At 33.1% G+C, this 24,885-nt stretch overlaps 4 protein-coding genes and 1 long non-coding RNA gene across 8 annotated transcripts; 2 read left to right on the top strand and 3 right to left on the bottom strand.

Moving 5' to 3' along the window:
- Positions 1-876: 876 nt before the first annotated feature.
- LOC128208829 (uncharacterized) lies at positions 877-9,145 on the bottom strand. Its single transcript, XR_008256899.1, has 3 exons — positions 9,008-9,145; positions 5,420-5,473; positions 877-998 (listed from the first exon to the last, which is right to left on the bottom strand). It is a non-coding gene; the product is annotated as an uncharacterized LOC128208829 (long non-coding RNA).
- Positions 891-4,929, top strand: LOC128208825 (uncharacterized). 2 transcript variants are annotated; one of them, XM_052912451.1, is made up of 8 exons: positions 891-910; positions 1,984-2,057; positions 2,186-2,310; positions 2,749-2,985; positions 3,105-3,250; positions 3,349-3,578; positions 3,678-3,838; positions 4,216-4,929. In XM_052912451.1, the coding sequence occupies exons 3-8, from the start codon at positions 2,202-2,204 to the stop codon at positions 4,311-4,313; spliced, it is 981 nt and encodes a 326-aa protein (XP_052768411.1). In that variant the 5' UTR covers positions 891-910; positions 1,984-2,057; positions 2,186-2,201; the 3' UTR covers positions 4,314-4,929. The 2 variants fall into 2 exon arrangements, with proteins under 2 accessions (XP_052768411.1, XP_052768412.1); XM_052912452.1 differs by lacking the exon at positions 891-910 and having other exon boundaries at positions 2,042-2,057; positions 2,186-2,262.
- Positions 9,146-9,214: 69 nt separating the features above from the next.
- On the top strand, positions 9,215-11,077 carry LOC128208828 (uncharacterized). 3 transcript variants are annotated; one of them, XM_052912456.1, is made up of 4 exons: positions 9,215-9,425; positions 9,944-10,141; positions 10,437-10,522; positions 10,775-11,077. In XM_052912456.1, exons 2-4 carry the CDS (start codon positions 10,086-10,088, stop codon positions 10,951-10,953), a joined length of 321 nt encoding a protein of 106 aa, XP_052768416.1. In that variant the 5' UTR covers positions 9,215-9,425; positions 9,944-10,085; the 3' UTR covers positions 10,954-11,077. The 3 variants fall into 3 exon arrangements, with proteins under 3 accessions (XP_052768416.1, XP_052768415.1, XP_052768414.1); XM_052912455.1 differs by having other exon boundaries at positions 9,215-9,438; XM_052912454.1 differs by lacking the exon at positions 9,215-9,425 and having other exon boundaries at positions 9,745-10,141.
- Positions 11,078-17,583: 6,506 nt separating this feature from the next.
- LOC128208824 (uncharacterized) lies at positions 17,584-20,601 on the bottom strand. Its single transcript, XM_052912450.1, has 6 exons — positions 20,449-20,601; positions 19,942-20,078; positions 19,678-19,823; positions 19,188-19,417; positions 18,221-18,372; positions 17,584-17,840 (listed from the first exon to the last, which is right to left on the bottom strand). The coding sequence occupies exons 1-6, from the start codon at positions 20,454-20,456 to the stop codon at positions 17,743-17,745; spliced, it is 771 nt and encodes a 256-aa protein (XP_052768410.1). The 5' UTR covers positions 20,457-20,601; the 3' UTR covers positions 17,584-17,742.
- A 1,672-nt stretch (positions 20,602-22,273) lies between these two features.
- Positions 22,274-23,276, bottom strand: LOC128208823 (uncharacterized). The gene is made up of 3 exons (XM_052912449.1): positions 23,055-23,276; positions 22,780-22,871; positions 22,274-22,668 (listed from the first exon to the last, which is right to left on the bottom strand). The coding sequence occupies exons 1-3, from the start codon at positions 23,114-23,116 to the stop codon at positions 22,490-22,492; spliced, it is 333 nt and encodes a 110-aa protein (XP_052768409.1). The 5' UTR covers positions 23,117-23,276; the 3' UTR covers positions 22,274-22,489.
- Between the last annotated feature and the right edge of the window lie 1,609 nt (positions 23,277-24,885).

Here is a 24,885-nt window from a genome sequence, read left to right as displayed (position 1 = left end):
AGTATGTTGAAGTGTATCGATATGTTAAAGACGAATAATGATAATTTGAAAAGAAACATTGCTGTCTCTATATATAAATCGTTTGGAAAAACAACAACAGTTGACAACAACAATATAGGAAGTTTGACCAAACATTACCTTTACTAGACAAAAAATATGGTAGTACTGAAATAATTTAATAACCCATAAAGTGTCTTGTTCAGATTAGATGCAACTGGAAGTACAATTGTCTTATTTTGTGAAATTGACAAGATATGTACACTCATTCATAAATAGTTAAATAACTCTTAACTGAAATATCAGTCTGGTTGCTATAATATAATAAATTGACACCTGGTAATATGTTTAACTTATCTGAGATTTTCATCATAGTTTGCAGTCAAATCATCTGATCATCACTCTCTAAATGCGCATTACTTTTAATATTTCAATGAATTATGCAATACTTATCAGTGCACGTTTACAGTAACTGAATTTTTTTAATTTATACTTTGCTTTGTGATAACTATCTATTTATTTATTTTGTTTATCCACGTGTGTATTTAATACCAGGAAGTAAACACTACCATTTGACAAAAATAAAATGTAGGCCAACGGATCATTAGGTTAACATCAACTAATATTTTTGATATGTTTACTTGTAATTGATTTATAACACTTTTGTTGTGCTCTAATCCATAATTTATCACTAGTAAATACAATTTTGAATGTTCTTTCACCGTGTCAGTGATAATTCATATATGTCGGCATAAATTTCTGCCAAACATTAAAGTGTGACTGCGCCATAACATTAAACATTTATAAATTGTTAATTTTTTGTATCTATTTCAATTGTCTTTCCATCTCTTTGCAGAGATCAGCAACCCAAAAAGCACCAATCGCTCCCATCATTTGAACAGCTATTGACAGGGTAAATGTAAAACCCTCGAAGTCCACTCTTATGTATTCTCCATTGTGATAAATGTCGCCACAGTTCCAGCCCCACGTTGCAAGGTTTTCTGAAAAAGTGGAAAATAGAAGGTTTTTGTAACAGGTTTACATTAACAGTAAATGTTTGAAGACGATATATATCTAAATAGTAAAGATGCCGTAACTGGTTTAGAGTCATATTATATAAATGAGAGTAATAGAAATAACAGGGACAAACCCTGTAGCCGAAGGATCTTGTTTAATAAGTCCAGCATGTTCGTCGTCTTAACAAATACTAACCGGTATGCACAGGCGTTCAGCCGCATTATACTATGCATTTTCATTTATGTACATTCCGGAGTCGTATATTTTACACACCCATTTCTTTTTGTCCCTAGAGAACATAATGAACTATAAGCTTTCCATGAGACACATAATATATTACGAAAAGAAGTTGTAGTGTGTTAAAACATGGATTTCACATCATGAAAACAAACAGTAAACGGCAGGAATTGTTTTAATAGATAGAGGATAATTATTTGCTTTAAGTGTGGATATCGTAATAGGCCACTCGTAAAATGTTTACCTTAGGTGTTCACCATGTTTTTGTAAGAGAAAGATATTGCTTTGATTCCACTAATAAATATCTATTTATCATCGGAAAGCATGTACTAAATTTTCTACCATCCTAAAGAAATAAGGTAAATAAAAGAAATATTCAACAGTATTGTTTTTATTATCTAGACCAAAGTAGAACTAGTTTTCGTTTAAAAGTGCACCAAATTAAACATCTACCATCTTAACTGAGAGAATTCCATTGTAACAAGGTTAAAAATAGTCAGAAGAACAAGAAAACGAAATCAAAAGTAAACCAAATACAGTTCGACGAATTTCAGTTAACTAGTCACCTTGGCCTCTAATTTTTAGAAAATTGATAATATCTCATTAATTTCATCCTATTCCGCAAAGATTTTACCTTGACATTTACATTAGTTTCGATTGTGCAAATTTGGGTTTCCATATATGATTATTTATAGTACACTGTTTGTTTCATGAATTCGATTGATTGTCAAGGAATGACGCAAGAGTGCAATTTGAACCTTATACCAGGAGGTGGAGGACAATTGACGTTTACTGAAGTTTGTGAGGTATGTAACACTGTATGTATTATTACTTTATTTCATTTTTAACTCTTTCGTACAGTGAAAAGTTACCTGAAGCGCTTATCCGAATAATATTGATTCGAAACTAATTCGAAATAACAAATCTTTTTTAGAAAATAGAAAACAGAAATGTCAAATTCCACAAGAAAGGACGGAAGGAAAGCAAAAGATACAGGAGATCAATTTAAAGGTCGTTGGCGAAATAAAAAACAGGATATGGATAAAACGAAAGAAAAAGTTTTTTTTTTCAAAAATGATTTTTATTATTTATATTTAATTCCTACAAATACATTTTGAGAATTGTTTCTATTTAAAAACTTTTTTGATAAAAAAAATGTTTCATGTTCAAACGCGTGCATTTTAAAACACTTCATAGGCGATGCCTTTTATATTATTGTTTATAATTATCATATATAAAACTGATCTTGATGTTATGCTTTTAATCATCATAAAAAAACTTGAAATTGTTAAAAAAATGTAAAATAAATTATACCAAGTACGTTGTAGAAAATAACTTGAAGTTATAACCAAACGGTGGATACGATTTTCTACTTTCGTTTCGCTAAAATCGAATAAAAATATATATTAACACTTTATATGCAACATGTCTTTATCTACTTAAAGAAAGATGTTATGTAATCATACCAATATTCCAATTCATAAATATTGGTTATAGAACTTGAAAGGAACGTTCAACACAGCTCACATCGCAAGGATGGCGAGACGAAGATGGATAATGACGTACATGAGTCTCCGTCGACAGCAAACACAACTGAGAAAAAACATGGCAAAAAGCGCCCTGCTAATCAATGTTCATATGCCCACTATACAGATTCTGAGTCTAGATCAAATGATGGGCATTCATCCCCAAGGCATGCACAGGCGCAAGAGCTGTTACTTAGACAGACAGAAGGTATGTGTATAATTTGATATTGATTACATGTATTTGGTCCACTGTATATAATTGTAAATTAATAAATACCTTGCAATTTTCTTAGTTGAAGAATGTAATATTACTTTTACTTATAATAGCAAGTAAGCAGATGCTGTATGGAGTGTTTGGAAACGTCATCACAATCTTAGAGGAGCACGAAAAACGCACTTCGGCAGTTGGCAAAAAGAAAATGAAGCAATCAGACATCACAATTCCAGACCAGTCATGGAAGACAAATGCAGATGTAAGATGTACATTGAAAGCAAATGTTGTATTTTTATTTGATTATATCAATACATCATTTAAATTCTATTTAATATTACAAACGCATTTCTCTGACAGGTTAAAGCCAACTTGGAGACGCAGTTATTACTCTTCCAAACTCAGAGTAAAGCTTGTCCTGAAAAAGTAAAACTGTCTGTCAATCGTGAACTGAGACGGAAAACTATTGCATGGTTTGGAGTCAGGGAGGAGTCAAATATCGACATCGACGAAACAGACATATATGCTTGCAGGCTGTATGAAATTCTTGTCCAAGGAGCGACCAAACATGAGATCTTAGACAAGCCTAGGTAAACGACTTCATACATTTACTAACACGTATGAAACATATATGAACTATGCTTAAAGTATTTTCTTGTATCTAAGTGTCATTCCCTTTACTTCTTTAGGACTCAGGTAACAGAGAAAACTATACGCGAGACTTTGCCTAAAATTTTCAAAGGCAAAAACGATGCGCGTGAGCTTGACGATTCTTTCAAAAAGGACACACACAAGAAGGCAGAAGCACCTAAAACGCGCCAAGCAGAAGTCGATGATGCGTATTTGTTGGGTAGGCTTCAGTCCTTATTATCAGATATTTAATATTTACATATTCATATTATTTTGGAGAAATGAGAAAATGAGACGTTCGTTGTGCATATTACTAACGACATCGTTTTGCGAAAAGACGTCTTTGTAGATACAAGTAAACAGAAGGGCTATCGGAATTATATTGCTTATTACATAAAATGGATTCATTTAGCAAATAAATGTTATAAATCAATATACAGGGAAGAGTGTTTTTTACATTTTAGCAAGATGTTATTACATAATACATTATGATTTAGAAAAATGATAAAATGTAAACTTTGCTGCGCTTGAGTTATTCATTGTGAAACAAACACTAGCACATTATATTTAACTAGTATCTATTTTTGTCCTTTTAAGGTTTATCACGCATCGAAAGGACAGAACCAAAGTTGAAACAGTTCGTGGACATTGATAGGTCATCTATCAAACACGAGGGACCAGAGAGCATTCTGTAATTAAGATAACTGGCCAATCAACCTTGAACATTGATAATACATAGTTGAGTTATCTTATTGATGTCTTTGGTTCAACAGTGAAAGTACTCAATTCATGTTAATTAAAGCCCCCGACCAAATTTAGTTTATACAGACAGATCCTAGTTCTTACCTCCAAACGAAGACAGACCCCAACAGCATAATATCGCATTATAAAAAAAGATAAACGTGTCAGGCTATGTACTGTTTTCAGATTAAGGATTTGAAATGAAACTAATGTTATGGACATTATGGCTGTAAACTACTAGAGCTCTTGTATAATCAGGCAAAACATATTATAGAAGCATTTTGTTTTAAATCCTGAACATTACAAAACCTTATGTTATCAGGTAAATTCCATTCTCTTAATGCTATTTTGCAAAATACTTCCGTATGATATATATATGCTTATTTGTGCATCTTAAGTAATCAATATGTCATGCTTTACTTTTCTATTTTGTATTTTATAATTTCTATATTTTAAAGACCCGTTTTGATGGCACAATTGGTTGGCGTGTTACATTGTAGCATTGTTTTTGGTAGTTTGTCAAAGAAGTGTTTTATCGAAATAAAGTACTCCTAACAGTGGGTGAAGCGACTCTGGATATGATTTATTACGCATTTTCTTCAAACATGTTCATGTTTATTATGGAATTGTGAAATGCTTATTTGTTTACATGCTGATATTGGAGTTTCTGGCTTGCTCTTCTAATGTTATAGTTCTTGAACACTGAAAAATCGAAATTTTCAAGATATTAACATTTTATTGATTTTTGACTTGTTTTTACTTTGAACACAGGTAAATGTAGCCCAGGTTAGTCGATCCCTTGTGCGTATCCTTAAACATATGATATTAGAACAAATATTTAAAATCCAAAACAAAAAAGGTCAAAGGGCGAACCAGAAACTACAACAAAAAAACAAACCTTTCAAACCAAAAGCGTATATTCGTTGTAGATTTTCTGTATTTATTAAAATTCAAACCTCTTTCTTCTGTGTCCTTTGGGACCAAAAAAGTATATAAAGATATTTTCGCCATGAATTTCTTAAGGATACAGCTTTTTTAACAAATTTAAGAACCCTCCTACCTCTTAATTAGCGGTACTATCATTCAACAAACTTTCAACAGTCCGGGATACACCCTGAAATAAGAATAAACAAATTGGGAACAAGTAAGCTTACTTTTTGCGCCTATTAAACACAAAAGGTCGATAAAAAACTTAATGCCAAAAAACATTCATCAGTATGTATGCTCAGTTATCATCATAGTTAGTCGGAGTCGTCATTAAACTTAATATAACTACACGCAATGCCGACTAAGAATACGGACTTAAGTACGCCTATGTTGTTTTTTTCTACACCGACCTTAACCTTTAATAAAATGTATTTACATGCGCAATACCTTGACTTGTTATCTGTAAAGATGGTTATATCATGGAATTTTGAAAATAAATCGAAAGTCAGAATACCAAGAAATAATTAAGGTCATGCACTTTAACCATGCTTCAAGTCAGTAAATGGAAAATAACTGACATTGAGTATACTTCCCGGTGCGAAATAACATGGTTTTATTCTATACCAACCTCAACCGACAATGAAAGGCTAATGTTGTAAACAGCTCATATCTTGTGACCAAAATATTTTGACATGCCTAGTACCTGTCTGACTTGTTACCTTTGAAATATATTTCATTTCAAGGAATCTTGAAGAACAAAACGAAACTAATAATACTTAGAAACAAAAAAGCGACGTTATTTTAGATGTTTTATCGATACATGGAAAACAGCTGCCATTGCACATACTTCCCGGGTATAGATGACAAAGTTAATATCTGATAGAAATTGAGGATGAGCAGGTATGGCTTTTAAATATTTTCTTTTTAATTTATAAATGGTTAAATGTTCACGATCAGCAGCAGCAGTAAATCTGTTCTTATCAGTGTGTACTTATAAGCACACCGATCTGATTCAGGTCAAATCAGTCTCACGTAGTGTCTGGCGCGTGGAACTACAACAGGTCAGATGGTTACTAGTATCCAACACAAAGAGCGTCCGATGGTTCATATCAGGACCAACCTTACAGACAGCACTCTTTGCCCCAAGGTGCGGCCTATTGTGAAGAAAATCCCCATTACAGCTTTCGTGGACAGGGCAGTCCAGCAGAACCTACAAGGAGCAGTTCGTACTCAATGGGTACCGGACGAGGATCAAGCCAGTTGCAAGAGCAACTGCAGCGTCAGAGATTGTAAGAAGGCAAGTAAACTGCTTAAATGTGTGTTCGGTGCGATGCTTCAATCGTTTCATGATTCGAATGTCATTTTTTATTTCATTTTTTCAGCAAGCTAACAGATGTTAAGCACAGTTTATGGGAATACGATTTCGATGCTTGAAGAAGTAGGGAACAACATGGTCACCACCGTCTTTCAAAGTCCAATATTGCTATCCCAGACCAGACACAGAAAATCAAGGAGGATGTATGTGTAGAAGTCAAAGACGTTTAGATATAACTAAAACGCTGTTATTGTTTGATTCAATGGAATCATGCCCACTTTATTCCTTCTCAAGTCTGATCTAAGACCACCACCACCACCACCACTACCACCACAACAACAACAATAACAACAACAACCAACAACAACAACATTAACAACAGCAACAGCAGAAACAGCAAGAACAACAACAACAACAACGTGTACTTAAAGATCAATATTGTTTTTAAAAGTAGCTATCATTGAGATTCTTTTCAGCACTCACATGTGTTTAACTATGATATATCACACAGATTCAGAGTGTGTCGAAAACCCAGCTCATGTGTTTAGAAACTCAAAGGAAATCGTGTCCAAACGAGGCTCGCGACGAATTGCTGGATGATCTGAAGAAGAAAACGTTACACTGGGCATCTGTGCGTGAGAAAAACAATTGTCCTAGGCAACAAACAGACAAGTTTGCCGCTCAGATCTACGAGATTCTGGACAAAGGGAAGACTGACCAGGCTTTTAACCATCGCCCAAGGTTAGAGTACACAAATGTTTTGAAAAAGCAACTGTTATCGAGCATATTATATTTGAGATGTTTTTTGTGTGTAAAATATTAATTTTGCTGTTTTTTTCTTAGACCAGTCATCACCGAGAAGACGATTCGCGAAACAATGCCGCACATCATGAAAGGTAAAATGATAAAATGGAGCTTGACAGACAATTTCAGGACGATAGACACAGAATGTCTACAACTCCTGCTGTGAGACGTGCTACAGGACACAATGCTGTAAAATTAGGTAAATACTGCTGAACGATTTAAAAACAACAACAACAACACTAGTTTATCGTCAATTATATACATTATCCATAATGTAACTCAAATATCAGCGTAATTTAGAAATAAAATGATTGCCGAATTTCAGGGAGATCACGAATTGGAAGAGAAAATCCTCAACTGAAGCCCTCACTCGAACGCGATGCTCAAGATGATGACTTCTTCGACCATAAATAATTGGAAAATGCTAGTCATGGAAAAAATATTCCTCTTTATTGCATTGAATTTAAGTGTCTCTCTTCACGTTTCGACAATTATACCTTGTTTTCTGTCCAATTTAATAAAGTGAGTGACAGTGTAAATAAGACAAACTATTAATGTGTTTATGCACCATATTTGTTGGTTAAGTGTATTAGAAACTATGCTTAAATAAAAACGTAATTTATTGATGCCCGTCCATGTCTGGGCTTAATTAAACCTTTATGTGTATAATTATGGTATTGATTGATTTTCTTTCTGCTTGACTCTTGCTCTTAACCATATGAATAAAAGATATCGTTTTCATGTTCTTGTTTTAACTTGACAAATTGCATGCTTTCATTTAGCCTGATATCAACAAAAACAACCGCCAGGGAATAATCGTGATTCAGTTTGTATATATTTATAAAGCATCTGGTTTATCTCAGTATTTATATAAACTATAAAACGGCATTCAGAGAAATATCACCTATAATATCGCTATAGATTGAACACACAATAGAAACTACAGGAAAATACTCTGAAACGAAACTTTTAAAGATAATTTGGTTAAGAGATGAAAGGTTCATGGAATTATAGACACCGAGAGATACACACACAAGGTCACAGTGCAACGAAGACAGAAAACTTGTACGAACATATCTTTATAACTGAAACAACTGAATAAATGTTGAAAATATACTACATTATTAATGTATTAGTTATTCGGGGAAGCACATAGGACACATTACAATTAAAAAACCTTTTAATTACTATTGGATGTTCAAGATCCCTAAAACATGGAAAGGGCAGCGCACACGAAGCAGTTTTATATGAAAAATCAAACAATAATACATTTATAAAGAATCGTAAAAAGGAGTAGCGGTAGGATAACAATATTGGTGCTTAATCTGTACGGGATAGCAGTAGTCAAATATCTGCTATGATCTTGATTAATATAACAATTTATCAAAATATCAAACAACCAAGAAACACTTTGCGTTGAGTTAACACGTGGAACATACGATAAAACATAATTTATTTTACAAATTCTCTGAAGGATTTATTATTTCTCGAGCGTTTAATATATACCACTTTCTTAAATATCAACTTAAAAGTATTTCACCGAAGGCAGTACATTCAAGAACATGAATTTTAAAAAGAAAATTGTATGGACTCATCAATTACCTTCAAATCCTAAACGCCCAAATACGAACATCGCCAGCACATTGGTTAACCCAGAAAAGACAAAAGACAAGGAGAAAAACTATTGCAATCTATATGAAAGTTCAGAAATTGTAATTTCGAAATTCATGATTGAACAGGTATTCTGCACCGACTTACAACGGGTATTTCAAGCAGGTAAATTTAGTTGTTTTAAAGCGCTCATCCTAACGTTTGCAAACAATTATTTAATCAATAAGTTAACTCTTTAAACTATTTTAGCAGAACTCGTTAACTTGGGTTTACACCACAAGACATCTAGAGAGTGGATTAAAATATTAAATACTGAATAAACGATTTGTTTTAGTAAATTTATAAAGAAAATAATATAATATAGGTGGAACACATATACACGTGATTTACTATTACAAAAATCTACTACGTGAGTTTAAAAGGTATTTGTATGAGGACCAAAATGTTACATATCGAGCGATCAGCACGTATTAACAACTAAAATAGAGGAAGTTAAGTCCGCATTGCCATAAGCCCTTGATAAGCAGGGGAAACGGAAAATTCATTTGTGTTTTTATATTTGAATTGAAAATTCACATGCAATAGAAACTTCTAATTCCTTGAAATTTACCTTCCTGGTAGGAAAATTTTCTGCGGCATTGGGAAAAACCAAATCCATATTTATTTTCATACAATTATTTTACCTTCAAAGTAGCCTGATATCGCCGGTATAAACATGTTAACACTCGTCATATGACTATCATTTTAATTGATGTAAATGATGTTTATTATAGTGTGTTTTCATGTGATATGCATACATTAATGTGTTTTAAACCAAAACTTTGATTCCATTATATTCCACTTAACATGAAGGCTTTGATCTTTTAAGCATCCGGGTAAAACAGTACCTTGTCTTACAATATTATACAAGCAACTTTTTTTCTATAGGAATACCGAAGTGCTCAGTGCTGAATATACACAAACGTTCATATACTTCTGAATTTGTTCAAACTGACAACGTAAAACATATACGTACATATTTACTGGAGAAAAGTGAATACTGAAATTCATCAACATTACCAAAGCGAATATGGTTTGGGTGGCACTCTCGGACTTTAAGTGCCCATCAAGGGATTGCAACTCAAGGTTATTATTTAAATTAATACGATAACATTAATTAATCAATGCATAAATACTAATTATTTTACAAAATGTGTAATTAAAACAGATCACGCAATGCTGTTTAAACTTAAAATTACTAAGAAATATAATATAATATGTACGTCAATAAAGATTTTTGTAATACCGAAATAAGCATTCACATTGAAAAAACAAAGCGTTTTCGGATTAAATTCAACATGCTCTCTCGTTTATAAGATGAAATGTAAAAACGCTTTGATATTTTTATAACTGATGAGTATACTTGATATAAACTTTTCAGAGGCAACTGGGTCTGCAATAAGGACGGGAAGGCCATGTACATAAATGAGGAGGGAACAATGGAATGTAACCCTGGAACACATACAGGTGTTTTATTGCAATATAACAATATTTCTGGCAGTTGCTTATCTTTTCGGTTTTCTCTTTTTCCATTGAGAACGTTTTGTACAAAGTCACATTCAAGCATCAAACAATGTTTATGTACATGCTTGTATATATATATATATATATATATATATATATATATATATATATATATATATATATATATATATATATATATATATATATATATATATATATATATATATATATATTTTTATTTTTTATTTTTTTTAGGAAAGATTGTAGAGTGGGGATGGAAATGCAAACAGGACTGTCACCAGGGGGAGTATTTCAAAGCTGATTTTGAAGGGTTTTGCTTCTCGTTGTCCATGGCAATACAGTTTGCTGGAAAACATGGAAGTGAGTGGGCTGCTTCATTGATACGGGCACTTGGAGAGCAATACGATAGATAGAAAACAGAAAGAACATAAAAAAACAATGATGCAAAAATAAATTTATTTGTTTAACCTGTAATTATGTATAATAGTATTTATTTTTAAATCGTGCATACGCTACGATGAATAAATATAAAAATGATCTGTTTTGCTTGTATTCCGAACACTTAAGCGTAACAAAAGCGCTTCCCACACTTATATCATGACATTTCACACTTTTGAAGTAGCGTTCGTTTGATAAACCAGAAGCAGCAGGTCCTTCTTCCAAGAAATGCAAAAAGTAAACATGGAATCCCTCAGATTAAAGAACGTACTGTTAAAACGGTAACAATCGGCCTGTAGATATTTAAATAGAAATCAAATTATGTAATAATGATTCAGTTAGTGAAAATACCCAGAATAGGAAGTTTATTAAATTCGTAAAATCTTGTTTCGTTTTGCTATAACAGGTATTTTGTTTTTTCAAGTAAGATCTGCCAATTACATTCGTCCTCTGAGTTTTAATGCGTAATTGAATGTTTGTTAACTGATATTACAGAATTTCCTTTATTCATTATTCTGCTTTAAAGCTGCAATCTCACAGATTTATCATTTTTACAACTTTGTTTTTATTTTTTGTCTTCAAAAGAGCACAAAAGTGATTTTGCGTAAATATCTGCAAACCAATGATAAAAGATTACTCACATAAGATCAGATTATTCATATTTCTGTTCGAAAATTAATGTTTTTCATTTTTTGATCTCAAATATATAAACCTGCCATCTATTCTTTGTCAGCAGTCTTATATAACTGGTTTCTATGCATTTTCACAAATTTGGCTCGTTCCATGACAAAAAATAAAAAAAATGATCAATCTGTAAGAGCGCAGCTTTAAAGAACGAAAATATGGTTTGGACAAAGTTAGAAAAATTCCAGTGTCCTACGTGCCCTTCTGGGTGAGCGATACATATGTTTTCTTATATTTTAATTAAAATCAATTTGTAAAGAGAATGATTTTACTTGAAATGCACTGGATTGTACTGCTACGAAGCATCCATGCATGGCTAGAACAATCCTGGGCGTCTTTGGCTTTATTTGCATGGTTGTTCGTTGTAGTGAAGTTTACAATCTGATATTGACTTTTTATGTTTAATGAAACATAGTAATGTAGTGATGATAAAGTCAAGATTTGAATAAGGTTAATAAATGTATCGTTGAAGTGAAAAAAATGCTCTAATAATGTTACCATCGGTCTTTGTCAGTGTTTAAATAATCGAAACAATATCGTCTTTGCGCAATTAGTCAAACCAAACATATAAAACATTTTTAATACTATATGGTTATATGTAATCAAACATTTGGTGAAAGGTTTTCATCACAATATCTCTTATCTTGTTCAATTATTATAGTTTGGGACGAAACTGAGTTTGTGCCGTTGATAAGAGTGATGTATTTATCAATGAGAACGGTGTAATGGAATGTGAAAATGGATATCACTCAGGTTTAGTATTAAGTCAACATTATCTATTATAAGGATGTCACGTTTGTGTAAATGTGAAAAATGTATGAACTTAAAGCTTTAGAGTACATACTTATAATAAAAATCATTACTTAGGACATCAGCTATTTCTTTAAGCTTTTTAATGCGGTTATCCCGTCATATACACAAACGATATTTTAGTATTTGTGTAACAAGTTTAACTATATCGTGTTGTTCAATGTTTATTGGTTCTTTCTTGAATTACCTTACGACATGCCATTCTTAAAGTGGATCATTTGTCTTGATCCTTATGTCGATATATAGGTCCTTCGTTGAATGTTGCACGATTGGGTTTGTCCCTGTAGTATTCATTGTTCAAACAAATCATTTGCTGCAATATTAATGTCAAATTTAGTCTTATTTGCAGCTTTTAAACCATAACAGTTTCAGGCAATGTGTGTAACTGGGGATGGAACTGTGACAGTGAATACCACAAAGGTCGCTTCTACAAAGCTTACTACGAGGGGTTCGTGTTTGACATTTCGCAGGCCCTATAGCTTATGGACAAAATTGCGACCCAGTGGGTTGCAGACCTTGTTAGAGAACTTGGCAGACAGTATGGCAAGTGGTGAGGCATATTCGCATCAGAGTTAAAGTCGGGCTCGATTGTCCGCAGAATGCTATATGACTGGTTTGATTATATATATATATATAGTCACCATGACTCAATAAAATATCATGATAATATATAGATTTGCTACAGTTATGTTTATGATTAAAAAACAACAAGTTATGACATGTTATTGCAATTGTTATCCGATAATAATTCGTTATTTGTAACGATATGTTGTCTATCATGAATTGATTTCAATCAATTGTAAGTAATTGCATTTCTTTTTGTATATTTCGGAACGTTTACGTGCTCAGGGAAGGAGAGGGAAAGAGGTCACCCATACAATGATATTCATTTGATTTCATTAAGTAACTATTTGCTGTTGGTTGAATAACTTGTCTGCTGTTGCGAGTTTTATTTTGTTCTTCTTTGATTGAAATAAACATAAACTAGAACAAAGATATGTTTTATGTCGACAATCTTTGATATCCGGTAGTAGGGTAATGAGAAGCATCCATTAGGTCTTTCTAAACCTGTCTGTATTACTTGTTTTAAAAGATAAACTCATTACATTGTCCATAACAGAGAGTGCTGCTTTAAAATATCCTCAATAACAAATCTGGGAAAAAAACTCACTGCAGAGAAACTTAAGTCAACATTCTCTCTTAAAAGAATGTACACAAACGTTCGAAGTAAAAATAATATGTTTTGTTTTTAATCGATAGTATTACGATCTGAATTTGCGTGGACTAATGTTGTTTATACTTAAGCGAATATAGGTAATTTAAGAGATAGGCTGTTTTTGAACTTAAAGGCTTAGTTTAAGGAATGTTTGGCATGGCAATCCCCTTTTGTGCATCGTCTGCTAATTGCACTGATGCCAGAGTAGGGGCCAATTTCCTGTGTATTTGTTTATTGGCTCATGGCCATTTAGGGTCCACTTCTCAAATAAAACCTCCAAAACTGCACAGCATGATACTCAGATCGGAAATCTGATTAGACAATGAGGCAATTAGATTAAGACCAATACACAGAGGTTGTATACTATAAACGTTTTCTTTTTGTGAGGGGGGGGGGGGTGGGTCACTTTAAGAAGGATTAAACTAGGCCTTAAACAGGGCAAGCTCAATAGCTGAACATTAACAGAACATTGGGAGGCACAAGGTTTAAACTCGAGTACTAACTGTAACAGCCAAACGGCATCCAAATACAATACATGTTGCATACACAATAACATGCTTTTATTAATTATACATGTTTATGATACAGACTCATAATACATATGCATATATACTTGTTGTTTTATCAGAACCTTAGTGTATGGAAATACATGGAAAAAGAATGTTATTCCCATGTCTTTTACTTAAAATTAATCACAATACATGAAAACACACCCAACATGACTTATTATATACATGCTATTGTCCATTGTGCTTTACATTGATCTGTTTTGAAAATGGTTTTGTCTACACGTGTTATTTTTGAGAAACATTGTCCGGACATCATTCGTTGGTGTTTGCAATTTACGTATGAGTAACAGTTTATAAGAACAGCTCATTAAAAAATAAGTTTTAATGTATTTTTGTTTACGTGCACTTTTTGTTTATTTTAGGTATAGATTTTCGCTGCATGCTTTGATTTTTTTGGAACTATCAGGTTTAAATTGGCAAATAACTTTATAATTCTGTCGTCAAATTATGTGTAATGGAAACCATATGTTTCTCAAAATCACTCAAAAGGAATCGTTTGTTCACCATTTGCTCTGCAACTGAATGTTATAATACTTATAATGTTTAAACAGTGTGAATATTACACAGTTGCAGAACTTATCCAACTATTTTAAACAGGTATTGTATAAACATAACTTTGAGTTCTAAACTAGCTTGTGGTTACAGATTTTAAAAGCATCTCCATCATCTGCTGATCTTGGTGACTCGGCTGTTTTTTATCGTTTTTGAATGCTTTATCTTTAATTGTTGCTTGGTATTTGCATTTCAATATTTTTGGCTGAGTGTTGTTCATTGTTTCAGCAAAACCCTCTGACATAAATTATATATAGGTATAACAACATTTTTGAATGACAAAATTTATCTTTTAAATACTATTTTCACCCAACACAGATTGCAACCAACACGAAGAGGCTGTTACGTTTTACGTTCCAATATAATATAATATAGATGTTTGTTGACCGTTGCAAGAATCTTGTACATATGACAAATAGACGGAATATCTTTCTAAGCTCGGACGGCGGTCCACTCAAGGTTATTTTTCTAAATTCAAAATTTACCCTTTATCGCACCTGTTTTCAGGCAAGCCTTAATTTGAGCTTGAAAAAGCAACTTTTTAATTTCTACGTTCGTCCTTATCTATATGATAAATAAGCTGACAGTATATGCAACGATGGTCGTTAAATCGATCACAGGTATTCAAAGGGCGATATAATCAAATGGCATAGCTATCGTTATAAGTTTCTCATGATCGGTCATGTATTGCAATGGCTCGATATGCATTAATAAATACGTTGAATACTTTATGACTAAATTGCTGACAAAAGATCATAGATAAAATATCTTATTAACTGGTTCTATTTTAATCTGACCTGGAGTATGTATATATAATGCGGATGCCTTGAGTCATATGCATTCTATTTCTCCATTATGAGATAAACAATGGTTGTCTGTATTTATTATAAATAAATGTTAATCAACCGTATGAACTGTTTCCATGAATAAACCAGCATGACATATTGTAATGCACCCAATATAGAATACTGCAAAAGCGTATTTTGATTTTCAACAACGGGTTTCAAAGAATACAGAATAAACAGGACATGTATGATTTCAATGAGAATTTTCGAAAATCGTTATCTTTATTTAAACTACATTATTTTGAATTATATCTTTGAACGAGGACGAGTACTGCTCACTTTTTGCTTGCGATTACTACAAAAATGAACTCTTTATTGAGTGGACAGGTGACGCATTGTACTACGGATTATCTCGTGATCGTACTGCATCTGCCTTTTCATGAAAATTTGCATGGCGGCTCGTTTTTAATTCCTGCCAGTTACCTTAATTCAGCATGTCATGGTGGCCAATATTTATATCCGTTTTAAAAAATTATATTGTATCTTGTTAATTTCACCCATTTTTGCATCACAACCGAAATGCTAGATAGTATTACCCAAAAAACAATGCTAAAAATGTACTCATGAGTTACTTTAATATCATTATTTATTAAAAAGGTATGTGATTTGTTATTAAGTCGACACTATTCTTGAAGGGTTATTGTATCCATCTATTAATAAAACAAGAAGAGGTCGCGTTTTCAGGTGTATAGTTACGGTTGATGAGATGTAGTTATATGAGACAGATTCCAAGGCATACTCCGTGACGTAAACAACTTTCAGTTTATCATAAAAAATTATCTTCGATTTTGCTCTATCAATCATTTTCATTTAAAAAAAATATTTGTCTATGATCACATAAAAAAGTGTTGGGTCTATTTTTATCTCTAATTTTCTTAAACTTTTTAAGCGTGTTCCTATTAAAATTGAACCCCTTTTTACAAGGAAATGAAGGTATTTCTTGAATATTTTGGAATGAAATTTCACAGTGAAAATGTTAAACTTCTACTATAAAGTTTAAGGTGATAAGACTTACAATGTATGTTTTTTTTCAGAACGAATTCACGTGCCAAGCATATCAATTAAAATCCACTAAAACAACAGTGTACTCTACCAATTATTAATTGATGATAAATTGCTTTTCTTCAGAGAAAAAAAAAGGATTCATATTTCGAAGCTTCATTTGAACATAAACTTTCATTTGATATAAACTATAATTATTATGGAATTGCTAAACACAGGATTAACATGGTGGGAGAATAACTGGTACGGGCAAAATGTGTTCCCTGACCAGTATAATTCTTCATCCCAACGGTTATTGGTATAGAGTTTTGTTTCGCTTAAATAATTTATGCCTAATTACCTTCACATGGTATGCATTGTTTGGAGCCGAGCCTTGCGTATTAAATACCTTTAATGAATTGTATTGTAGTTATCCATTCGATGCCTATATTGACATTTGATTAAGAAATCAACTTCTTTTCACTGGCGCAGAAGTGTATATGCAAATGAGCTAATTGTACCTATTATACATATGCCATCTACGAATTCATTATATAAATGTTCAAGTTGGCCGAATTTGCCATTTTTATCAATAACCTAATTAGAGGCACAACGTCAAAGTCTAAGCGATATCCACGAAAGGTCACACAAAAACGAAAAAACAAATTAAGTCGATCAGTAGCTTCATTTGTAAAATCTCGAATATCTTATTGTTTTTGTTTTTCTACTGTCAAGTGAAGTTGAGTGAATTTAGGTCATTGTATGCTGGGCTTTATCCTTGTGTACTTTAAACAATATCATCATTATTATGGCTGCTTCTTCTGTAGTTCAATTGTGCTCTTATCGCACTAGCATCAAATTCAATTTCCGGTTCGTGATTTTTCACACAACATAAAATTAACTTACCACACGTTACATATCTACTGGTAACAACACAGTGGACACAAATAAGCATTGCATCTTTATTCCAGACAATTTACACAGTTAACACAGGAACATTATGGTGAAGCATAAAACTCACTATCCTATGATGCACAATGAAGAAAGACAACAGCAATAATAGATGTCAGAAAAATTGTTCTAAAGTACAGTTCATGGTTTCATCGTTTATTTCATATCAACAGGACACTCGCGACTTAGGCGCTCTAAATCGCTCAGAACTTCATGCTTCAGATTTGGAATTGTATGCATAATCCGGTCGGCGCCTGTAACAATCATAAGTGTAAAATAATACGAATGCAACATAAATACTTTAGTTATCAATTGGACATGATCTATGTAAACACATAACAAGTAAAACGGATTCAATCTATTTCAAACGAAAAGCTTAACCAATTGAAATAGAAACACGAGGCTACAGTGTTATTTGTTTTGATTAACGCGTACTTTATTTAGTTTAGACATGCATGACATTTTATTTCAGGAACTCATATAAACGCAAAGATGCTAATAATTCTTAAATCTTTTCTTTTTTTGAGTCTTATTTATTTGACGGAACATTTCCGCAGTAGTATCGTCAGAGTAAGACTTATGTCACTATTTCGTGTATGCCTTTGTTGAACAATGCTATTCTACAGTAACTTACCACCAGAAATGTTTCTTGAGCGACGAGTGTATGGGCATGTCGCTGTCTTTGCTCGATTGTCTTTAAATTCTCTGTCCAGTTCCATTTGGTCATGTTTGCCACTCATAATGTACGGCATAGTTTCTTGAATAGTGCGTTCGGAAACCTCGGGACTGTGAATGCAAATGGATGATTATAAAGAAATGTGTCATTTGTATTTAAACATTGGTCATTGAATTGCTTGAAACAACTAAGCGTTTTTGTTTTTGAAAGTATGTCAAATGTGGGTAAAGCCAAGATAGAACTGACATAACTTATTACAATTTTTCAGTTACAATGTTTGACTCTTATTTTTTAATTGCAAGCTTGTATTAAAAAAACAGCACTTTTTATCTTTCTCATAACTATTATCCTACTTTTAAGTGAGCAGTCTGCACAAAGTCCAAGCATTGAATGACTAAAATCTCTCACTCCAGATTATTCAAAATGATAAGGTTAATCATTCAAAAGTGGAAAACGATGACGTATTTCTGGTTAAGGCTTAAAGTTAGGCTCGGATATTTTGAAAACAGTAGTTTCGGTATTATTACAGGTGACTTACACATGAGACTTAGCGTAAATTAACTTAATTTACCCAAAACATGTTATATTTGGTTTAATGTGTAACTGCCGGCTTAGATTTGTTTTGAAAACAGAATTGTTTAAGTGCCGATGTAACGATATTTAGCAGTAAAAATATTGCGAATGTTTGGTCGGAATGGACATTTAGGTTGTCCGGTTAATGAAAGGGGAGCGCAGTCGCCTCTCACCCAGGTTCGACCCCTGGTCTGGGCGCATGACAGTTTGGTTTCTGGTCACCAAGCCGCACACAAGTCTACACTATCGCGAAACATCGTGCCACAACAGTGATTACTAAAATGTTGTAAAATAAGTTTCACAATCGTTTTATATACATCAGTTTAAACGTTTTCAGCTTATTTAGGGTTACCTTGGGCGATGATAGCAGTTGTGGTCAGACTTTCCGCGAACTAGTATTTCATAGAGTTGTGCCACGTAGATATCAGTTGTTTGTCCATCACACTTCTCATCTGCCCGAAAACCAGCCCACTGCAGCACCCTTTTCTTCAACTCGTCGACAACTTCGTTTCTCACTTCCGCCGGGGAGGAGTTGGACTGTTTTTCAAATAGCAGGAGCTGGGTCTCAAGAATGTGCTTTATCTGCACAAACACATTCTAAGTTTGTATCGTTTCATTCTGACTTAATATATTCCAGTACTCAGTACATTTACGCCGTTTAAAAGTAATGATTTAATGTTTAAAAGTAAAACTAATTATTTTCATAATTATATAAAATATTGATTATAAATATTGTTTTAGTGTTATTTGTGGCAGATATATATATTAAGAAGTTCCCTATAATTCTATTATCGTCGATAGTTTAATGAAGACTTAAGATATAAAAAACAACAATTTATTACGTCTTCATTTGATTTTCTGCTTTGGTCAGATATTTTCAGCCGGGACGATTCTAGAGGTCTGCACCAGTCGGGTCGCTCTCGTTGCTCAAATTCTTCTAATATGGCAATAACGTTGCAAAATACACCGTACAGCATTTGCTTACTGGCTGAAATGTTTAACAACCATTTTGACGCGAATTTTCAATACTTAAAATGGTATTCTTTACGCAATTACCACATTCAGTACAATATGGAGAAAGAGAATATTAAGAAAGCATACCTGACCTTCTTTCGAACGTTGCAATGAAACTTGATCTTGTTTCTGTGCTTCCAATCGATGGCCACCCTGATCCCTCTCTGCTGGGTACTTGTAAGAGCCACTTCCCATGGCTGCCGCAACACCGCTGGAATCATTTGAATACCTGTCAAAAAGACATAAGATTCTTGAATATGTTAGAAGTTCCCATGACTTATATTTTCCGATATTTGTCTGTAAATGTGTATAAATGAAAAGATGATGAAGTTAAGAAGTAAGATCAGAATAGTTATAACTCTTGTCTGTACATATTCTGTTGAAAAGACACCAGCGGTATTGTTGTTCATTAGACGAAGAAAAAATAGTAATATCTATAGTTTGTAAAGAACGTATGGTATGTTTTAATGTATTAAAACAATTCTCGAGCCAAGTTGTTTTATGAAGTCTTATTTTCAACTTCAGAAGTGCAAACTATAAAAACTGAATTTAAAATGCATTTGAAGTCGCATTAAAAATATGTCATAAGGAATATTTACCTGCTCATTGCTGCTGTTATCCAGCCAAGTGTGCACTGCAGAAATCCAACAAAACAAACTACTTTTCGCAGCGTAAATTATCACGTGAGTCAGTTTAACCACCCAAGGCCAAAATTTTATTGACGCAAACCTTCCACTGATAAACTAAAATAACGAATACGTGGAAACTGTTTAACCTTCCTGTTCTTATTGTTATGACTTGTTTCTAAATTAATCGTAGCATATTTGCTTGGTATTTAACTTGGACAATTTCGTGATGTTATATATAACCTTGCGTAAAGAGAATCCATTTTTCGAAATTAAAGGTAATGCATACAATAACCCTTATTTGAACATTTGAGCAAATTTATTATGTCAATACAAATAAAACGAGTGAGCACCAAAATTAATATTGCACGAGTTGCGTAGCCAAGAGTTAAATATTGGCTATTGTAGTTCTCGAAGTGAAATATATATTGCTATCTGACACTTAAACATTTTTTTCTTTTTATTATTTGCCTAATCTTGGAATTAAAAGAAATTTAATTATACCTTTTTAAAAAAAAAAAAAAATGCGCCAATTTGTATGCGCACACAACGTCATTTTGGAAAATACGCCATTGAAATTGTGTCCACGCCCAGTGCGCACTGGCGTTGATTTGGACCCGAGAGCGGGCTTAATGTTTTTAAACAGTGAAAACTATCAAATTTATATATTTTAATTACGGATAAATCTCTGTAAGCCACCGGAAAGCATATAATAAAAGCTTATAAACTTAAACAGAATAATATTCATTTTTGCATCGGCCATACAACCACTGAGTACCTTTTTCGGTCACTTTTCTCACTAACCCTCTCACAAGGGGGTACGTTGCGGATGTATTTTTCTGAATTTTTCTGTTTTTTCCATTTAAAGGTCTTCACAAGAGAAGGCCGGAAATGTTAGAATACCTGCATTTTGCGTACATGTCTTGTTGAGCTTGGAAAACAAAGACATGGTTTGTAATCAAACGCTGACATACTGCACCCTGGCTAAGGCGTTCATTAGGAGTAAGTGCTTTTTGATTGTTTTTAACCGTTTATGTTCGGAACTCATATCAGAGCTCAAGCGACATGACATGGAAACACCAGATTGTTGACATTGTATACAATCTTTTTTCTGTATCTGGTAAGTCATGGCGAATGTACCTTACTGAACTCGACTTAGAGCTGTACTATATAAATTATAGATTTCCTCGCAAATGTTTAGATTGTTTTATTCTGAGTCAAGCTGATATGTGTGTACTATTTTAACAACGTTCGTTCTTTGTTATGTCACAAATCAATCTGCAAACGTTTAGATTAACTCTCGTCTATATAGTTACATTGTTCTTTATGTAACATAAAACGGCTAGATAGAAAGTAATACGTGTCAGCTATCGTTTTGCATGCTCGTCACAAACATCTGGTATTGTGACCAAGGCCGGCTCTGAGTGCTTACTTAAAACTGACTCAGTCATTAAGATAACATGATTGATAACCCCTTATTGGAAGATACCGAAGCAGGGTCTTTCAATAACGAGGATGGCTAGTGGTTCCATGTTGTTCTGAGAAGGAATGAGTTCATGTAGGACAACTTAGATGCCAACACCTGAATGAACGTCAACACTGAGGAGTGTGCGTTTGTGGATTGTGTAACTGCTGGCGAGAAATTATCACTAAACCGTATGCTAAAAAAAGTATTGATTAAATACCTGACGTGTGACAATGAGATTTATCGATTAAGCTCGTACCATTCGACTGTATTATCGAAACTATCTCAATCACTTTGGTTTGCCCGATCATGAATATACAACCACATGACACACTTAATAAATGGACGTTTTATTGAAATGCCAGTTAATGAGTTAAACAAATCAACAACAGTTATCAATACAGAGAGATAATGTAAATAAAGAAAGTATACACATGTATAATATGCAAGTGCACTAGATATAACAAAACAAGCTTGTCTGTCATGCATCCATTATCCCATGTTGCAAACAGTTCATATCACTTTATTTTTATCTTTTTTGCATTCCTTTTATTTTCCATATTGTTTTCCAAGTTCAGTAATCAATGAGGCAACCCATTCACTGCCCATCTTGCCGGTTAGTTGGACAGCTTGGGATAAGGCAAATGTAAAGCCTTCTATATCAGCTTTGAAATATTGGCCTTTATGAAAGTCACTTCCACAGTTCCAGCCCCACTCACAGACATTACCTGTAAAGGTTGTAATTAAAACGATTAATGCGACATAGAAAACAAAATGTGAACGTATTTTTGGTTATGACATTTATATACATGAACCTCGATATATATATATATAAATACCTGAATGAGTTCCCGGGAAGCATTCCATTATCCCTCTTTCATTGATATACATGTCTTCTTTATCAGCTTTGCAGACCCAGGTAAAAGGATCTCTGAAAACAAATCAATAATACAACTATGAAACACAACCTTTTACATAAGAAGCATGAAACATTATGCCTTTTGACAATAAATATTTCAAACAGCCTTCAATAATACAGCAATCAAACTTCATTGTATTTAGTGGCAGTATGCTGCAACAATAATGGAAATAAAGATAGTAAATAAAAACTTACTTTGATGGGCATTGTTTTGATGGACATTGAAAATCCTTCAACTGAACCCAAGTCATTGTCATGCAACACTATATTAGTTCGCATGTAAACATACAATGTCCAAATAAAAGTCAAAAAGGTAAACCGGTCATCTTTACATAAAGTTTAAAATTATAAGTTCAAAACGTTCTATGAAATAGTGTGGTGCAAGAATGAAATATTTGCAACTGCATGCGAACATTTCTAATATTAAAGACGTGCAATTACATATCATTGGTGTTTTCCATATGCCAATGTATGGGAAACCAACAAAACTTTGTCCTGATTTCTAACCATTCCATGAATTACGATACAGGTATATAGCAAACAGGAAGAGTATTTTAATTCCATGAAACAAAAATGCGGTTATTTTAAGCTGTGTTCTAAGTATCTACGTGCGAACCCTCAATGATATGTTTACTTGTATAAGCAATTCATTATAAGTTTATATATATCACCTGATAATCGAAGTACCAAATAATTTGATGTACCATTTTAAAATTGGCCGAAATGATGGTCATGTCGGAAAATATCATTTTACTGTGTTATTTTCTGAAAACATACTGACATGATAAGAATTCCCCACAAACTGCATGCATTTTCTACCATATTCTCCCTCTATTATTCAGTATTTTTTAAAAACCAAGCATCCCCATAACAGAAATTCGTAGATATATTTCACATGAATATATATTGTAAAGATCTAGAACAACAACGAAGTGGCATAAGGCTAATGAACTTAATATTGACTTATACTTTAACTAATTTTGAAAGATGTTAGTAAATCTAAGAATATAACATGAAACAAAAATACACAATATACAATCTCAGTCTGGCAAGCATAAACACATACCGTTAATGTTAACTTTAAGTCAAATATCGACAAAGATTCACTAAAAACAGTTATCATAATTTACATTTAGTCTTGATTAAAGCATTGGCCTCAGGGAGATAACTCTCATTTCAGCTTCAAGCAAAAGGCAATACATATTTGTCCAGTCTTTGTACAAAATAATACAATCATATAATGATACAATGCCGTTGTCTCGCTAATTGACATGCATCTACTTTTTATCTTGAATTATCTGTTGACATCTAGTAAAAAGTAAAGCAGCATAGAGAGTGTTGGAAACTAAAAGCTGACCTTGTGGGCTTAAATTTTAATATTACTCTCCCAAAAATAGGTGCAATTTGTAATAGAAATATCCGAATGAATATTGTTAAAGCAAATGTCATAAATTAAATGAATTGGTTAATCGTAGTATCCGAGATTGGTTTTTGAGTAAAATTTGAATGAAGAATGAAATTGTAAGTGTTTATAACAACTTTGTAAGAAGATGCCCAAGAGTTAATTGTTTGCGCTGTACACAACTTAACATTGTTATTATTTCGCATTCAAAGTTTATTCAAATACTTTACTATACAGTTGTATTTGTGTAACAGTCGAAACTCTTGTCCCGAGGTTGAGGGGGTGATTTTCTGAACTGTTATCCAGACGCCGATAGTCATTCAAGGCACCGACACTTGCATTTTTCAAGAGTTACAATTACAGCGAAATGCACAACTTCACGTTGCCGTCTATCAATGTTCAACGATTAAATTAATTAGTTTCAATAGTTTCTGATTCATGCTCCATGTTTTGTTTGTTTGAAGAAATTCAACGTTCAAAGGGTGATGCCGAGTAGAAATCCCTACGACAATTAAAATACAGTGACAAGTCCAGCAGTCGAAAATTTCAGAAGTAAACCCTTTTTGGAAGCACAAGGCAAGGCCAAAATGAAAATGAACTGAAGGCAAAAAAGAAATGAAAAGC

The sequence above is a fragment of the Mya arenaria genome, chromosome 11, assembly GCF_026914265.1.
Source record: "Mya arenaria isolate MELC-2E11 chromosome 11, ASM2691426v1".
Taxonomy (NCBI): Eukaryota; Metazoa; Mollusca; class Bivalvia; order Myida; family Myidae; genus Mya; species Mya arenaria.
This window is presented reverse-complemented; position numbering and strand designations above follow the sequence as displayed.

What these genes read in the sequence shown, in the direction of transcription:
- LOC128208823 (XM_052912449.1), bottom strand. Translation starts at nt 23,116, where the DNA reads ATGACAATGACTTGGGTTCAGTTGAAGGATTTTCAATGTCCATCAAAA. An exon ending in TCAAAACAATGCCCATCAAA is followed by an intron (nt 22,872 to 23,054) that starts GTAAGTTTTTAT and finishes ATTTGTTTTCAG; the next exon opens with AGATCCTTTTACCTGGGTCT. An exon ending in CTTCCCGGGAACTCATTCAG is followed by an intron (nt 22,669 to 22,779) that starts GTATTTATATAT and finishes CAACCTTTACAG; the next exon opens with GTAATGTCTGTGAGTGGGGC.
- LOC128208825 (XM_052912451.1), top strand. Translation starts at nt 2,202, where the DNA reads ATGTCAAATTCCACAAGAAAGGACGGAAGGAAAGCAAAAGATACAGGA. An exon ending in GGATAAAACGAAAGAAAAAG is followed by an intron (nt 2,311 to 2,748) that starts TTTTTTTTTTCA and finishes TATTGGTTATAG; the next exon opens with AACTTGAAAGGAACGTTCAA. An exon ending in GTTACTTAGACAGACAGAAG is followed by an intron (nt 2,986 to 3,104) that starts GTATGTGTATAA and finishes TACTTATAATAG; the next exon opens with CAAGTAAGCAGATGCTGTAT.
- LOC128208828 (XM_052912456.1), top strand. Translation starts at nt 10,086, where the DNA reads ATGGTTTGGGTGGCACTCTCGGACTTTAAGTGCCCATCAAGGGATTGC. An exon ending in TCAAGGGATTGCAACTCAAG is followed by an intron (nt 10,142 to 10,436) that starts GTTATTATTTAA and finishes TAAACTTTTCAG; the next exon opens with AGGCAACTGGGTCTGCAATA. An exon ending in TAACCCTGGAACACATACAG is followed by an intron (nt 10,523 to 10,774) that starts GTGTTTTATTGC and finishes TATTTTTTTTAG; the next exon opens with GAAAGATTGTAGAGTGGGGA.
- LOC128208824 (XM_052912450.1), bottom strand. An exon ending in ATTGCAACGTTCGAAAGAAG is followed by an intron (nt 19,824 to 19,941) that starts GTCAGGTATGCT and finishes TAAACATTTCAG; the next exon opens with CCAGTAAGCAAATGCTGTAC. An exon ending in GCAGAAAATCAAATGAAGAC is followed by an intron (nt 19,418 to 19,677) that starts GTAATAAATTGT and finishes GTGTTTGTGCAG; the next exon opens with ATAAAGCACATTCTTGAGAC.